Source organism: Balaenoptera acutorostrata, chromosome 12 (assembly GCF_949987535.1).
Source record: "Balaenoptera acutorostrata chromosome 12, mBalAcu1.1, whole genome shotgun sequence".
NCBI classification, from domain to species: domain Eukaryota; kingdom Metazoa; phylum Chordata; class Mammalia; order Artiodactyla; family Balaenopteridae; genus Balaenoptera; species Balaenoptera acutorostrata.
The window spans coordinates 9138336-9155555 of record NC_080075.1 but is presented as its reverse complement, the minus strand read 5'-3'; the positions used below and the strand labels follow the sequence as shown (position 1 = coordinate 9155555).

At 42.3% G+C, this 17220-nt stretch overlaps 1 protein-coding gene across 1 annotated transcript in view; it reads left to right on the top strand.

Moving 5' to 3' along the window:
* The window catches only part of VWA3B (von Willebrand factor A domain containing 3B), a 234457-nt gene that overhangs the window by 85854 nt on the left and 131383 nt on the right, over positions 1–17220 (top strand). The window contains 1 exon segment of the mRNA XM_057558670.1: positions 10702–10892. Coding sequence (XP_057414653.1) covers positions 10702–10892 — 191 coding nt within the window.

Below are 17220 nucleotides of genomic sequence, written 5' to 3'. Positions count from 1 at the left end.
TGACACATGCTACAACATGGATAAACCTTGAAAACACTATGCTAAGTGAAAAGCCAGACACGAAAAGTGGTTGCCAGGGGCTGGCAGGATTGGGGAACGGAGGGAGTCATTTAATAGGTACAGAGTTTCTGTTTGGGATACTGTAAAAGTTCTGGAGTTGGATGGTGGTGATGGTGATTCAACAGTGTGAAGGCACTTAATGCCACCTAAAACTGGTTACAATGATAAATTTTGTGTTATGTGTATTTTACCACCATTGTAAAAACAGCAAACCACTGCATTGCAAAAAAAAAAAAAAAATCCAGGAGGGGAGAAATGGAAATATGCTATTGTAAGGTTCTTATACTCTGTGTGGGGTGATACAATATCAATTGAAATAAGACCATGATACATTGAAAATGTGTACTATAAACTAAAATAACCACTAAATAACAAAACAAGCCAACAAACAAGATAAATTGGATTTGAAAATACTCAATCCAAAAGCTGTCAGGAAAAAAAGAGAGAGAAGTAAGGACAGATGGGGCCAATAGACAACAAATAGCAAAATGATTGACATAAACCTAACCATGCATATGGCAAAACTTACCAGTTTGTACATTTTAAATGTATATGGTTTATTAGCAATTATCAATTATACCTTAACACAGCGCTTACTAAAGTAACACAGGAGGCTGTGCATCTCTCCTGAAGTGCTGAGCTGTTCAGAGACATTGGTGTTGGCATATCCGAGCATTCTATGTGTGTGTGTATGTGTCTGTGTGGGTGCCAGGTATGGCTCTCAAACGATAATATGGCCTTTCTCACAAAACATGCAAGAATTTGTCCAAAGTTAGGGAGACTTTACTCTTCTTTGGATGATGCTTCAGCTCAAAGCATTTCAGGAACTCTGCATTTGCAGTAACCTTCACAGACATTTTATGACTCACTAGAGATAATTAGTCTAATCATGTTGTGTAGCGATGCCGAAATTGGACTCCGCATACTTGGTTGGTTCAGAATATCAAACTCAATGTCAAAAGACAAGGAAAAGGCAAAAGGTCCATTCAGGCTCTGTAGGAAGTTCCGTCAAGGAGCTCTATGGGAGTTTTGAGCATTTTTTTTAACAAGTGGAGAAAGAGATAATGCTCATTTTTATTGGCATTGTATTAAATAACTGGCCAGATTTCCCTGTAGTCATTGGTGATGGTGAAGCACACAGGTTTGGAGTTACAAAGACATTAATCTTGGCTCTGTCCACTCCTGTGTGACCCTGGGCAAGACATTTATTATCTGTGCCTCAGTTTCCTTATTTGCAAAATTGGGATAATGATAATACCTACCCAATGCGCTGTTGTGAGAATTAAATGAGAAAATATATGTAAAACACTTAGAACTGTGCTGACACACAGAATGTAATGATAGCATAAAAAAGTTTGATCCATTTATTTATTCTTTTGTTTATTGAATACTCACTATACGTAGCTCTGTGCTAGACAGTGAGTATAATGACGAAAAACAGACATGGAATGGCCCCTAATAAAGCAGGATCTTGTACCATTTCTTGTTCAGGAAGGGTAGAAAATCAGAAGCACATGGAAGTGTAATTCCCACCTGGGGTAGTGTGACTAAGGAAAGGTGTGAGCTCCTGAGGTTTTTGGGGTAAAGGAAAGCCTTGCTGAGGAAATGACATTGGAGCTGATATCTGAGGGTTGAGGGGGTGAGTTAATGAGATGAAGGGTGGGAGTAAGGGAAGAATTTATGCTAGGCAACAATAGCGCATGCAAGGGTCCTGAGGCAGGAAGGAGCATGGCACTTTAGTAGAGCTGGAAAAGATGAGTGTGGCCAGAGCTCAGAATTCAAGTTAGCAGTTGGCCTGTGATGAGTCTGGAAAAGTACATAAGGACCAGACCATGCTGGGTCTGGAGTCCATGGCATGAGAAGTCAGTTCTTAATTTCAGACCAATGGGAACCCAGTGGAAGCTTTTAAGCAAGGGAACGATAAGATCAGATTTGCATTTAGAAAAACACCACTTTGACTATTGTGTGGGAAAAGATTGGAGGGGAGGGACCAAGTGAGGATGAGGGAAGAGAGTTAGGATGTTAGTACAGACAAGAAATGAAAGAATATCGGACTAGGGTGATAGTATGTGAAGATGATGCTAAGTGGGCAGATCTGAGGGAGAATTCAAACGTTGAACCTGGCAGGACTTAGGGTTAAAGAAGATATAGGTGTCAAAGCTAAGCTCCTAGATGAATATTGACGAAGCTGATTAATAAGCAGCAAGTGAGAGTGCTAGAAAGGGCCAGTATTTTGTTTAACTCAAGCATACGTTTTCTCATGGTTGGTGAGCTCTGTATTTTCCAGACAAAAAACACAAACATAAAAACATCTGCATAAGAGTAGCATGTAATGCTTCCACAAATCAGTGTTAAGGTTCTCACTGAAAAAATCCCCCAAAATGTGGGAGAAGAATTATTTCGTTAGGATCTTGTAGATGTGGTACACTTAATTCAGGAAGGTTATTGGAATGTAATACAAGATATGATGAAATGTCAAAGCTAGAATCATGTTGTTAGAAAGTGACTGTGTTAAATGAAAATAAAAATTCAACTTACCAAGATTTGTGGGATGCAGCAAAAGCGGTGCTTAGAGGGAAATTTATAGCATTGAATGCAATTAAAAGAGAAGACAGATCCAAAGTCAATAAGCTTCCACCTTAGGAAACTAGAAAAAGAGGAGCAAATTAAATGCAAAGTACACAGAAGAAAAAAATGATAAAAATTGGAGCAGATATTAATGAAGTTGAAAACAAAATCTGTAAAGAAAATCAACAAAATCAAAAGCTGGTTCTGATTCTTTGAAAAGATCCATAAAATCAATAAGCTTCTAGTCAAGCTAGCTAAGAATGAAAGAGAAAACACACAAATTACAAATATCAGAGATGAAAGAGAAAACATCACCAGGGATCCCATATTAAGAGGATAATAAAGGAATATTATGAACAACTCTGTGCCTACAAAATTAATAACCTGGATAAAATGGACCAATTCCTTGAAAGGCACAATCTGTCAAATCTCCCACAAGAAGAAACAAACAATCTTAATAGGCCTATATCTGTTAAAGAAATTGAATCAATAACAAACAACTGTCCACAACAGAAAGCACCAGGCCCTAAAAGTGACTCCTGAAAGCATCAAGAGACAAGTGAGTCATCACATGCAAGTGATCCTCAGTACAATTAACAACTGATTTCTCATCAGACACCATAGAGGCCAGAGGCAGTGGGATGAAATATTCAAAGTGGTGAAAGAAAAAGTCTGTCAATCAAGAATACTATATCTGGGAAAATTATCCATCAAAAGGAGGAGAAATTAACACATTCAAGATAAACAAAAACTGAGAGATTTCATTGCTAGAAAACTTGCCCTATAAAAAATAATAAAGAAAGTCTTTAAGGATGAAATGAAAGGGTATTAGAGAGTAACTTGAATCCACATTATAAAGATAACTATGTGGGTAGATATAAAAGACAGTATAAATGTAGCTTTTGTTTGAACTTATTCTCCTATTTGATTTAAAAGATAACTGCACATAGCAATAATTATAAATATGTGTTGATGGGCACATAATGTATAAAGATATAATTTATATGAGAATAACAGCACAAGGAGTGGGGAGAGAAAGGAGCTATATAGGTGCAAAGCTTTTGTGTACCTATTGAGATTAATTTGGCATTTATCCGAACTAGATTGTGGTAAGTTAAGATGTTAAGTGTAGTCCTGAGGGCAGCCACTAAAAATATAACTCAAAAAAATGTAGTAAAAGAAATGCCAAGGGAATTAAAATGGTATACTAGAAAATATCTTTTTTGACACAAAAGGCAGTAATAGAAGAATAGAGGAACAAAAAAGATTTAAGACATATAGAAAACAAATAGCAAAATGGCAGATGTGAATCCTACCATATCATTTACTATATTACATAAAAATGAATTATAGACTTCAGTTAAACACCAGAGATAAGCAGGATGGATTTTTTAAAAAAACATGTTCCAACCGTATGCTGTCTACAAAATAACACACTTTAGATTGAAAGACACAGATAGGATGAAAGTCAAGGATGGAAAAAGACATACAAATAGTAACAATCAAAGAGCTGGAGTGGAGCCGGCAGCCTCAGTGAGGCCGTCCTCCCCTCGGGCTCCAGGGCAGTTCCGTGATGGCGGAGGGAAGAGACCCCGAGCCGGGAGTTCCAGCTCTGCGGAAACGCGGGCTCCGTTCTGGGCGCAGCGGGTGGGACGGCTCTGCCCCCAGGCCTTCCGGGAGGGAGGGGAACGCTGGGGGAAGGAGCCGCCAGGAGCGCAAGGCCTCAACGGGGGTCCTGGAGGGGTGGCCTGGCCCGGGGTCCACGCCCACTGTGACCGCAGCCCAGGCCTTTTTCCTCGAATCCTACACACAAAAGTTAGAAAGATACACGGTCTATAGTAAATATTCACAAATGATTGTTGCTACTGTGTTTACTATTCTATTAAAGGTGTAAAATCCATAAAACACTTTAAGTTCAAAATTAAATATGAATTTTTACCTTTTTTAAAAAAAAAAGAGCTGGAGTGGCTATGCTAATTTTGGACAAAATAGATTATAAAACAAAAAATTTTTACAAAGAGACATCTGATAATAATAAAAGGGTCAACTTACCAAGAAAGTATTATAATTGTAAACATATATGCACCTAACAGCAGATCTTTAAGCAAAAACTGGCAAATTGAAAGGAGAAATAGTTCAACAATAATAGTTGAAGGCTTCAATATCCTACTTTCAATAATGAATGGAGGGACTTACCCGGTCATCCAGTGGTTAAGGCTCCGTGCTTCTATTGCAGGGGGCACGGGTTTGATCCCTGGTCAGGGAACTAAGATCCCACATGCCACAAGGTGGCAAAAAAAAAAAAAAAAAAAAGAATGGAATAATCAGGCAGAAGATCAATAGAAAACTTTAACAACACAATAAATCAACTAGACTTAATAGATATCTATAGATATCTGTTCCACGCAACAGCAGTATAATACACATTCTTCTCAAATGCACCCAGATTATTCTCCAGAAGAGACCATATGTTGGACCATAAAATAAGTCTCAATAAATTTAAAAGGATTAAAATAATACAAAACATGTTCTCTGTTGATGCAACATCAAAAAAGTGGCAAATATTTTAATTTCCCAAGGGAAGCAGATTCAGATCTCTTGTCTTGGTTTAATTCTAGTATTCCCACTCTAAGAGTTGCCATTCTCACTACCGCAAGAATTTCAGGTTCTTAACCTTAAATTCCCAAACTCCATTAATCCTTTTCTCATTTCTTAATCTTGATTTTTCCACTTTATACCAAACATCTTGAATTGGTCTGTGTTTCTCTTGCCGTGTCATGCTGTCTTTTAAAGAAATAGTTGCCTTTGGTATAATTTGTTGCCTATGTCACTGATCCTCAACTATTTTCAGTTTATTTTCAATGTCATTTTAGACATAGACACATGAAATGTGTGGCTTTCGAAATTCTTCTCTTGGAGTCTGTGCTCTACTGGTGGGTTCTTCTTAGCCTTCATGCAGGTTTGTCATGAGCTATTGCTCCTTATCTCTCAGTGTCTAGTTGCAGGTATCATCAGAAAGTAAACATTCTTCCTGCAGCTGCCTCATCCACAGCCTACTTGTAATTTTTTTTAAGCTTCCTTCTTTCAGAATCATGAGGCAGAAGAAAAAAAAATTAGAAAACAGAACGATATCTTTGAGAGGCATTAGCTCCTCTCCCACATCCTATCCATTATCTATGCTTTATGTTCTTTATTTTTACATCTGCTTCTTTTTTGCCTCTTTGTTCATTTAACTTCCTTCCCCTCCTGCTTACACCCCCTGAAGATTATAGGAGTTAGAGAACTCAGGGTTGGGATCATTTTTCTGCTGGTTTATAGACAAGTTGCATAAACCATGGAACCCTTCTTTTCAACAGAGATTCTACTTTGATTTTTACAAGCGTTACAAGTAGGAAGTAAAAATCATTTTCAGGGGAGAAAGGGCCTAGAATTCATCAAGATTCTTTCCCAATCTCCCATGAACGTAATGGTTGCACGCGCTAATCGTCATTCCCAAGATTATTCAACAGTCCACTCGGGGCAGACTCTATAGCTGCCAGTTTGGTCTCAGGCACATATTAGAGATGTGACTTCAGTCACGTCACTGCATCTCCTTGTACCCCTGTCCTCGTGTGTGCAACCCCTGGGGCACTCCAGAGAACCTTTACCCCAATCTGCCAAGTGAATCAGTTGTGCAGAATATCAGTGGGTACCTTTCTCTGCCCCTCCATCTCCTCCTCCCCCTGGCTTGGCTCCCCTCCCAGTGCCAGGCAAACATGCTCAACCCTCGGTGCTTTAACAAGTGTAGATGAACAGAAAATATCAGTCCGTCAGCAAGTGCAGTGAACCAAGTGCGTAACTGCCCGGAGACAGTCTACTCTCCTGAGCTACGCTGTCCACACCTGTCTCTTGGGCGCCCGACCCAGGTGGGCCTCATCATCCCACCTTCAGAGAACCCTCAGTCCTACTGGCTGCTGCCTGCTGAGCCTGTTGAAATCTCACCCATCTCACCAGCAGGAGTGTCCGGATTTCTTTCCCTGACAGTTGTCCCCTTTGTCCTTCCTCTGTCTCCCTTCCCAGCTGTCCTCAATTCTTCCTCCCTCCCTCTCTCTCTTTCCTTCTCTTCTCTTCTGTTTCCCTCCTTCCTTCCTTCCCTCCTTCCCTCCCTCCCTCCCTTCCTTCCTTCCTTCCTCTCTCTTTCTCTTTCCTTCTCTCTTGCTTGCTTGCTGTTGGTTTACTGTCTCATGACACTTGTGATAACAGGGATGTTGGACAGTGTGTACCAAGCTGTGATCTATCAAATAAAAGCCCTACAAAATGTTCTTTGGAGAAAGGGCCTAGACTAAATGCCTTTAGGAAATACTATTCATGCCTCTGCTCATGGTGAGACCCACTGCTGAGTCCTACAACAAAGGCTTAGACAAGTCCTTCGTTGAAAAACTTGTTGAAACTGTTTATTTTCAAGCTCTCCAAACTTTTTGCTAAGGAACCCTCTTTCTGAGTAATAGCCACTGACATGCTGTAGAAGTAGAGTCTGTGGAACACACTGTGGGAAACATTGAACTTGATGCTCTGTGAGGTTGGTTCCAGATCTAGAGCTGTAGTTTAGTCACTAGCTGACTGTTCCCTTGAAAGGCACATGGACCATGGCAGGAATGAGGTGCCGGACAAGTAACTTTCAGTGGAGGAGGATGGGCCTCTTAGTCATGGTTCTTCAGAGACACAAAACCAATAGGATATGTGTATATATAAGTGTGTGTGTGTGTGTGTGTGTGTGTGTGTATGTATATATGTGTGTATAGAGAGAGAGAGATTTAGATTTAAGGAATTAGCTCACATGACTGTGGAAGCCAGCATGTCCAAAATCTGCAGGGCAGGCCAGCAGGCTGGAGACCCAGGGAAGAGCTGGTATTGCAGTTTGGGTCTAAAAGCAGAATTCCCTCTTCCTCAGGGGATGTCAGTCCGTCTTCTACTAAGGCTTCAATTGAATGGAGATGCCCACTCACAATATGGAGGATTATCTGCTTTACTCAAAGTCTGCTAATTTAAATATTAATCTCACTTTTAAAATACCTTCATAGAAACATCTAGAATAATGTTTGTCAGATATCTGGGTAGTGTGGCCCGGCCAAGTTGACACATAAGATTAACCATCGCCAAGGGGAGGGTAATTACGGTGGCTTTAAGTCCTTGATGGCTGTGAGCCTCCAGGGGAGGAGTGGGCACTGGTGGAATGTGTCCAGTTTGTCTTTTTGCTGTGGCCCTGGCTGTAGCTGTGATGTTTCGAAAGCACTGGCCGGTAGGTCTTACTTGTTGAAAGATGTTCTGAGATTGATAAGTAGGACAGGGGCCGGGTGGCAGGTAAGTTATCCTGTGACATGGATGTGATCTGCCCATGGATTAGAGAGAATCTAGGATGCATTGTGAGACCACATCTCTATCATAAATGAAGGTATTATCCTTGGCTCCATAGGTGAGAATTTATGTAGCACTTTTAATTAAGATAACTGCAGGGGAATGGGGAGGACCCCTTAGTGAGTGACTCTAATGAATGGATGACTCCCTCGCCACTCCTCTCCTCTCCCTGGGAAAATGAGGCTCAGATGGGGGTGGTGTAATTAGCACTGAAAGTGAGAAGATTTCACCCTTTCTCTCCTTTCTTCAGCTTTGGGGCACCTAGGCTCTTTGGTTTTGTATGCTTGGCTGCCCCTTCTTTCCTTTATGAAGTTCAAGTTGCTTTGGGGTCTTCCTCCAACCCCTTTTCAGAGGGTAATTGGGAGCCTGAATCATACCCTCAGGGTGACTGCACTGCCTGGTCCTGGGCGAAGCTACAGTCAAAAATTGGTCTCTGGCTCTTTAAAAATCCCTTCTTAGAATTTGTTTGATGTGTTTTTAGGAAATTCTTTTATGATTGGCTTGAATTTATAATTGATAAAAGGCTCTTGTCTTTTTAAAAGAAAGCAACCCAAAACAGAGCAGAGCATGTGATAGGTGTGTGTGTTGCTATGGAAATAATTGAATGAAAAGTTTATTTCCTACTACACCTGTTGATCATAAAGGAGGGAGGAGAATAAAGTAGGAGTAAAGAGGAGACAAAGGCTTAGAATGTAATCAACAATAATTGAGGAAAATTAGTCACCCAAAGGGTTTCTCCAAGGAGGCTGACCCCACTGACAAAAATGCCTCCAAATTCCTTTTGCTGTTTCCCTGCGATGCAGGAGAACTTGCAGGAGAACCTTGGGATCAGAAGCTCTGGGAAACCTCTGATTTCAGTCCCCTGTGCAGATTGAAAAGACACTTTGTGAATCATGTAGAAACCAACTGCTGACATCAGGGATGGTGCCCAAAGGGGCTTTTGATGCCAGATTGGTTTAAAGTTCAAAAGCCAAAATCAAGCTTCTTTGAGAAGTTCCAGCTCCAGTAGGTTTCAGAGTGCGTTATTTAAAAGCTGTTCTATTAAAATTTGAGGACATATGTAACATTAATGGACAGATCCTTTATGTATTATTGAGAAATAATTGGCTCTCAAGTGTTTTATTTCTTCAAATATTATTCTAATTATATATCCCCTTAAATATAGTAATGGATAACTATGGGTAATATTTTTTTTTCCCCAACAGTGAGTGCTACTTTTTAATTAAAAGTATAATTTAACTTGAATCTGTCTGATAGAAGCATAAATGGAGGGATCACCAAATCATAATTTAGAAAGCTCTTTTCATCTTACCCTAGTGCTTGGCTGCACAGTATAATCACCTAGGCAACTTTGAAAAATCTCAGTGTCCAGATCAGTTAAAACAGAATCTAAGGCATGGGGCCCAGGCATCAGTATATTTTAAAACTCCTCAGAGGATTCCAGTGTGCAGGGTTGAGAACCACTGATCCAAGTGAAAATAAACTCTGTAGGGCCGGTGGACCTAATACGTGGTAGTACCCGTTTTAAAAACCACCTCTCTGCACAGCACCTTCTCCCGGTTCTCCTAAGGCTCTACTGGTCCCACTGGGGCTAAGAGCTCAGGGTCCTTTCTGCCTTCCTTCCAGGGGCATGCAGACAAATGTTATCAACCACTCTCTGGAATAAGAAAGCCACCATTTGTAGCATCTGCTGATTTTCAGATTTTGTAAATGCTTCCGGCAGGCATGGTCAATTTCACCACGCACTACCACTGAGCCTGGAGTCGGGAGGGAAAGGGGCACAGTCAGCTCTCACGGGCCAGCTCCAGACACCATGCCTCCTCTGTGCCCACCCTCAGATACCCCGCTCTCCCTTAGGTGGCCATAGGGGTTTTGAGCCACACGGATAGATACTTTGCTGTTTGTATGATAAGCTGGCTTCTCCGGTGTTCTGCTCAGGTAACATAACACCTCCTCCCACTTAGAGAGTACAGATAAGATTTGGAAAACACCAAGGGAATGCGCCTAAGGCTAGGGATATTTGGGCAATTGGCCTTCTTGCTGTAATTGGTCATGTGAGCCTAAAGTGAGTCATAGGTACAGCTCCAGGCGCCTGAGCTGACTTGAGGTTCTTGAGCCTGCAGAGTTGAGAGCCAGACTCTGAATCAGGATAAAGTCACCAAGTTAACAGGGGAGCTCCTGTCCCTGATTCCCCTCCCCCCTCGTTACAACGCACTTTCACATAACTTTTCATATTGAATCACTTCGACACCCTTAGGAAGGCCAAGCAGATGCTATCTGCAGGTGAAGAAGTCCACTGAAGCTCAGAGAGGTTAAATGGGGTGACTCGCCCAAGTTTGAGCAACTTGCCCAAGCTAGTAAGTAACAGGGCCACGACCTGAACCCAGAGCTTCTGACCCTACGGTTAATGCTCTCCTGCCTTGCCTATCAGCCACCTCCCCCTCTGCATGGGTCCAGTCAACTTAGGTAGCAGAGGAAGTGAAATGAAAAGTAGCAGATTCCTGCCTTCCAGTCTTGTGAACCAATTCTCTGCCAGTCCTGCTTTAGAAAGCATGCTTCCTGAAAAGAATGTGAGCTAACAGAGAACATGTTTCTTTAAAATATTAAGTTGAGGATGACATATGAAAGTCTTGTGTCATGTGAACGGCTGATGAATTGTGATTCCAAAACTACAATTAGGAGCAACCTCTGCCGAAAATGAGTCGAATCCAGAAGACTCCTGGGACTCTGAGAAGTGGCTACAGAAATATGGTTTGAAATCCCAGAAGCTGTCATTTTATGATGTCATTGCTGACTGCTCCTTCCGCCATGCTGATGGAGTTGTTGATATAAAAGCCAAACCAGAGAACGAGTCGGTGCAGACCAGTGCGGTAAGTGAAGTGAACCCCTAGACGGGGATGCCCTGGGAGGGGGCATCTAGGACCAGGGCTGGACCCAGGGCAGGACCAAGGTTGAAAGGCAGCATGAATGCTGCTTTTGAAGAAGGATGCCCCTCTGTTCCCTGCCTTACACTTTTCTGAATGCTACTTGTAGGGGTGGAGCTCAAGTCTGAGAATGGCTTCTAGATATAAGTGAATTAGACAATAATTATACATAAGCCAGGAGCTGTGCTTATAGAAATTCAGGCATTGTGTCAAAAAAGAAGCCCTTTGTTTCCCTGTATTGAATGGAAGAGAGAAACTGCTGGTGAATATGCCCCAAAGCAGGCATTTCTATGGTCCTCTTGGACCATCACTGTATTGGAGCTACATTATTCAAGCGGCTACCAGCCAGCATTTACTGGATTTCCAGTAAACATAAAATTATATTCTCTGAGGGGTTATAGCGTGGTAAGGGTCTATACTGTAAACTTTTGAAAGGTGTAGTTCCATTGTGACAATGGGTCTGAAAGGAATACAGCTTCTCAAAATGCCTGACTCTGGCTCGTAGTGGAAGGATAATGATCTGTAGTAGTGGCTCCTAACCTTTAGTGTGCATGAGTCACTGGGTTTGAGGCCGGGCCCAGGAAAGTGCATTTATAACAATCCCCAGACAATGCTGAAGCTGCTGATCTGGGAGCCACACTTTGAGAAACACTGGTGTGTAGAACAGGACCCAGAAGACTGTCCAAAGTTTAGAATTACAGAAAGACTAAATAGTGTCTCCATATGAAACAGAAAATCAGGGTAAAATGAATATTGTAAATTTGTAAAACTGAGGGAAATCTCTTTTAGAAGGTAGTGAAAACCCAGGTACACACTGAAGTGAGAGCTAATATGCAAGCCACAGAGCAGACATGTCAGTCACGGCAGCCCAGCCGAGACTACCGGGAGAGGAAATCAAGGTCCTTCCCAAATGCAGTGTCCCTTTATGTATTATCTGAGGCTCAGATTCTGTGTCAAGATCATCACTGCAGAGTCTCTCAATCCTACAGAGGTGAAACCCCAGTCTCTTTGACACTCCCTCTTAGGCTGCCTGGCCACTGGGTTCCACACGTCCACCCGAGGAAGCGCTGTTTTCCTTTGGGGCCACATTAGCCACATGACGTTGTGTTTTTGCCCTCTGATCGCCGTTTACAATGAACTGCAAGGAGGAGAATATCAGAATTGAATGAGAAAAAATGCAGAATTGACGCAAGACTTGTTTCCTGGCTTACATATTGGGATCCAGAGTAACTGCTACATTGCAGGGAAATCTCATTTGTGGGTTTCCTCCCCCAGTACCGTTTTCTGATTTTGTAGACCTTATTCAGTAATGTTATTAGTTCAGGAAATCATACCTAATTAAATTTTCATTTTTAAAATACGTTAGGCCCTGGATATTTTAAAATATGAATTTGTGTCAATTTGAACATAGCTTACTGCAGGCTCCCAACACTGTGGTATGCACAGGTCTTCTGTAATACTGATTTTTTCCTTTTCTTTCTTGACAAATTTAAATGAAATTTTACAGGGATGGTTTGAAGAATTTGGCTTTATAAATGGGGAATTTCACCTCAAACTTCTGACACTAACAAATTATAATATAGTAAAAGTTGAGAAGTGTACAGTATAGCTATCCTCGTTCATCAATATTGATGAAAAAGGGACAATTTTATTTTTAGTATTTGGGGCTACATATCTGAAACTAGATTTATACCTAAAACTGCGATGTGTGTATAAGGTAGAAAGAAACTGAAGCTGTGAAATAGGTTGATTCTTTAGGGTTCCCCCAGACTCCCACTGGGAAGGACCCCCTAGACTTTTAACTATAAAAACTGCTTTGTAGGTATGGATCCAGGAAATTGAGACAAAGAGAAATAAACGACGAAAAATGCCTTGCTGTGTAGCATTTCTAAGATGGATGAGCAGGGGAGGGGAGAAGACAAAAATGCACTTCTAATTAGGGAATTGCAGGCAAAGTCTAGTAACTTGATGTCTTGGGGCACCCCTTGAAGTCACGTGGCATTCATGGCCACTTATGTTGCTTGATCACAAAGCCAGCCCTGATGTTCAGAAACCCACTCTAGTCTCATCACTTATTCCTCCAACAAATATTTATTGAGCCTTCACTATGTACCAGGCAGTGTGGTATGATGGAAAGTACACCAGATTTGAATGAGAAGACTTGGGTGTAAATACTGCTTCTACCAGTTACTAAATATGAGATGTTGAGCAAATAATTTAACCTGTTTGAGTCTCACTCTCCACATCTGTAAAATGGGTGGTGTAAAGTCTAAATTTGAAAATTGTACGTATGAGCACCATGCCTGGCACTTAGGAGATGCCCACTAGATGTTGCCTTCCTTGTTTTCTTTATTACAAACATGGTGAGTCAGAAAGGAGCATTTATGGAATGCCTACCCACTTTATATGCAAGGTGAATATTTGTGCTCTTGTATCCCACATGAGAAAATGAAGTCCCAGGGCCTCCAAGGGGTTAGACGACTCAGCTGAGATCTCGTGGCAGGTAGAGGCAGGGTTTGAATTCAGATCTGTTGGGCTCTCAACACTGTGCTTTTCCCATTTGGACACTCTGGTGCCAGACACCTGTGTTCTTGTAACTTCTGGTCTGGTGTGTTTCCATTTGGAAATGCACAAGGCACAGTTGGGAAATGCCACGTGATGGGATTCAGAGTAGGGAGCACATGGTGAGACTGAGAGAGAGGATGTGTTTCTCCTTCCATCTTTGCACTGCGGTGGAGACATGGTTCGCCTTCCTGCCTGCCTTGAGAACATCAGGACTGATCCCATTATGTGCTTCAACCCTGCCTACATCAGTCACCCCTGGACCCCTGGATTCTCATCCCTGTGTGGCGCTGGCATCCCTTCTGTGAGCCTCTTCCATCCCCCCCTGACTCCTAAAACCCCTCCACTGTGCCCTCTGGAACTGGAAGTCATCAGCAAACCCTCCGTAGCCTCACATACTCTGAAATGTTCCCTTCACCTGCTTGTCTGGGCTCTTGCTCAAGGACCCTAGTTTCTCTCCCATTCTCCCTGGATCTGTGGGCACAGAGGTGGGTGGTGACCTCCTTGTTCCTCTTTGCTGTTTCTTGATCATTCTCCCTCCCTCTTCCCAGGTCATCAGAATGTACCACCCAATGTACCTTCTGTATCTGACACCCACTGAGCCTCAGGTCACCCCCATCCATCCTTGAAGATTATAGCTTCTGGCTTGCTGTCATTGGCTCCAACTGTTTCAATCCTTAGTGATGTCAGTTCCTTGTGGATAACCCTTCCCATACCCAGACCTTTCATTTCTCTGACCTGTTCAGTGACTTTCTCCTCCATTCCTTCTCTTCTATCCTGCCATGGCATACCCTGGACCTCGTCATTGCAAATAACTGTGTAATCACAACCCACATAATCCATTCCAAAGGTCCCACTCTTTTTAGGTCATTTCCTCCACTACCCTAATTCCAGTCTTTCAGCCCCATGGGGATATACAGCTTGTTGTTTCTATGACCTTTTCTCTGTCCTCTATCCTTTGTCCCTCTCATAATCCTCAGCTCCTCCCCCTGCCTTACATTCTTGGACTCATCTGGCAAAACCACAACCTTTGTTAAACCCAGCTTTCTGCCTTATACCCGTGCAATTGACTCTGATGAAGGAAACTGGAGAAAAACACACAGCCACCTGGTTTCACTTTAAATTCCTGACGTCTGATTTCAGGCGGATCTTTTGTGCTGCTGCCCAGCGTCCAGCTGGGGTTTACAATCCACTCTGACTCCTATCCTCTAAGATGCCTGCCTTCTCTCTCCTCACACCTCCAACACCTCCTCCTCCCCACCCGCTCTTAGCAGGAGACCTTGCTTCGCAGGTCACTGAACACTGAAGTGAACATTTGCCTCCACGTTACAAATCCCCGAGCATCTGCACCTGTACGTTCTACCCCTGTTTCTTCTAGGATGGCTGAATTGTCCCCACCAACCAACCCTTCCACGTGTGCACTGACCCCTATCCCCTCTTTCATCCATTCTCCCCCTTTCTAGTCTGTGTCATTCATATTGTCCTCATTTCTCGATCTTTCCTGTCAGCATAAAAACATGGCGGTACTTGTCCCATCTTAAAAATACAATTCTTTGACCCCCATCTTTGTCTCTGCCTCTGCCTCTTTTGCCATATTCCTCTGTTCATTTTTGGAACCCAATGCCTCAATAGTTTTGTAAATTCTTTTTCTCTCATTCCATAGTTCTCCCATGCTCTCTTGAATATACTCCAATCAGGCAAAGGTCTCACTCTTTCCGAGGATCCCTGAATTGCTAAATTCAGAGGTTAATTCTCAGTCTCTTTCTTACTTGACCTTTTATCACCAGTTGCTATTGTTGGTTACTTCCATGAAATTCTTTTGCTTGCAGAAAATAGGCTGTCTTGTTTTTCTGCCTAGCTCACTGGCTAATCTTTTTTTTTTTTTTTTAAATCAGAGAATTTTATGAAACATTTTATTTTTTAAAAAAATTTTTATTGGAGTATAGTTGCTTTACAATGTTGTGTTAGTTTCTACTGTACAGCAAAGTGAATCAGCTATATGTATACATATATCCCCTCTTTTTTGGATTTCCTTCTCGTTTAGGTCACCCCAGAGCACTGAGTAGAGTCTCCTGTGCTATACAGCTGTTCTCATTAGTTACCTATTTTATACATAGTATCAATTGTGTATAAATGTCAATCCCCATCTCCCAATTCATCCTGGCTAATCTTTCTCAGTCTTCCTTGTTATTTCTTTCTCACTTTCCCAATCTCTATCTGCCGAAGGGCCTCAAGGCACAGTCCCTGGCCCTCTTCTCTGTCTGCTCTCATTCTCTGGATGACCTCATCCAGCCCCGTGGCTTTTAATACTGTGTGTGTGCTGGTGACTTCCAACTTTAAATCTCCAGCCCTGAGTCCTTCCCTGACCTTTGCCGGACTACTTGCCATGTTACTGGGATGTCTAATAGGCATCTGGAACCTAACACATCAGACACTGAATCCCCATCTTTCCCTTCAAGGCTGCTCTCCCATAATCTTCCTCCCATCAATTTATTGCCACTCCACTTTTTTAGTTCTTTGGGCCAAAAACCTGGGAGTCATTCCTGACTCCCCTCTTTTATCTCATACCCACATCTGACCTCTCATTAAATCCTGTCAGTTCTACCTTCATAATATATCTGTAACTCAGAATCTGGCCACTTCTCACTATTCCTACCCCTGGTCCAAGCCGCCTCACTGACCTCCTGACTCTGCCCTTGACTATCTAGTCTATTCTCAGCAGAGTATCCACAGTTATCCTTTAAAATGAAAAAACGGGGCTTCCCTGGTGGCGCGGTGGTTAAGAATCCACCTGCTAATACAGGGGACACAGGTTCAAGCCCTGGTCCGGGAGGATCCCACATGCCACGGAGGAACTAAGCCAGTGCGCCACAACTACCGACCCTGTGTTCTAGAGCCCGCGAGCCACAACTACTGAGGCCGCGTGCCACAAATACTGAAACCCGCGCTCCTAGAGCCCGGGCTCCGCGACAAGCCACTGCAACGAGAAGCCCACGCACCATTCACTGAAACTAAAGCCTGCGCACAGCAACAAAGACCCAACGCAGCCATAAATTTAAAAAAAAAAATTATTTTTAAAAAACCCAAAAACTATTTAGAAAAGAAACTTTTAAATTGTGAGTAAGACAAGTATAAATTGTGTCATTTTTCTAAGATAATAGATCTGGAAAGTTCTCATCACAAGAAAAAAATTGTAACTGTGGGGTGATGAATGTTAACTAAACTTATTGTGGTGATCATTTCCCCGTATATCCATGTATCAAATCATTATGTTGTACACCTAAAACTAATAAAATGTTAAATGTCAATTGTATCTCAATTTAAAAACATTGTGTCGCTTCTTATGTTAAGGCCCTTGGATGGTTCCTTTTTTCATTCAGAGGACAAGCCAGAATCATTTCCATCAGTGAGCAAGCTTTACAGCAGCTGCTTCCTGGTCCTCCTTCTCCTATTTCTCTGGCTTCATCTTGCTCTTTCCCTCACTCACTATGTTTTGGCTACACTGCCCTTCCTAAAAGTCTACAGACATGCTAGACAAACACTTACCTAAGGGCTTTTGTCCTTGCTGTGTCCTCAGACTCCCCCCAGACCTCCAAAGGGCCACACTCTTTGTTCCCTCAGGTTTCACTCATATTTCGTCTTCTCTTTGAGGCTTTCCCTTCTAGGTTTTAACTTGCCCCTTCCCCTCCCCTGTCGCTCAGCATTTGCTCTT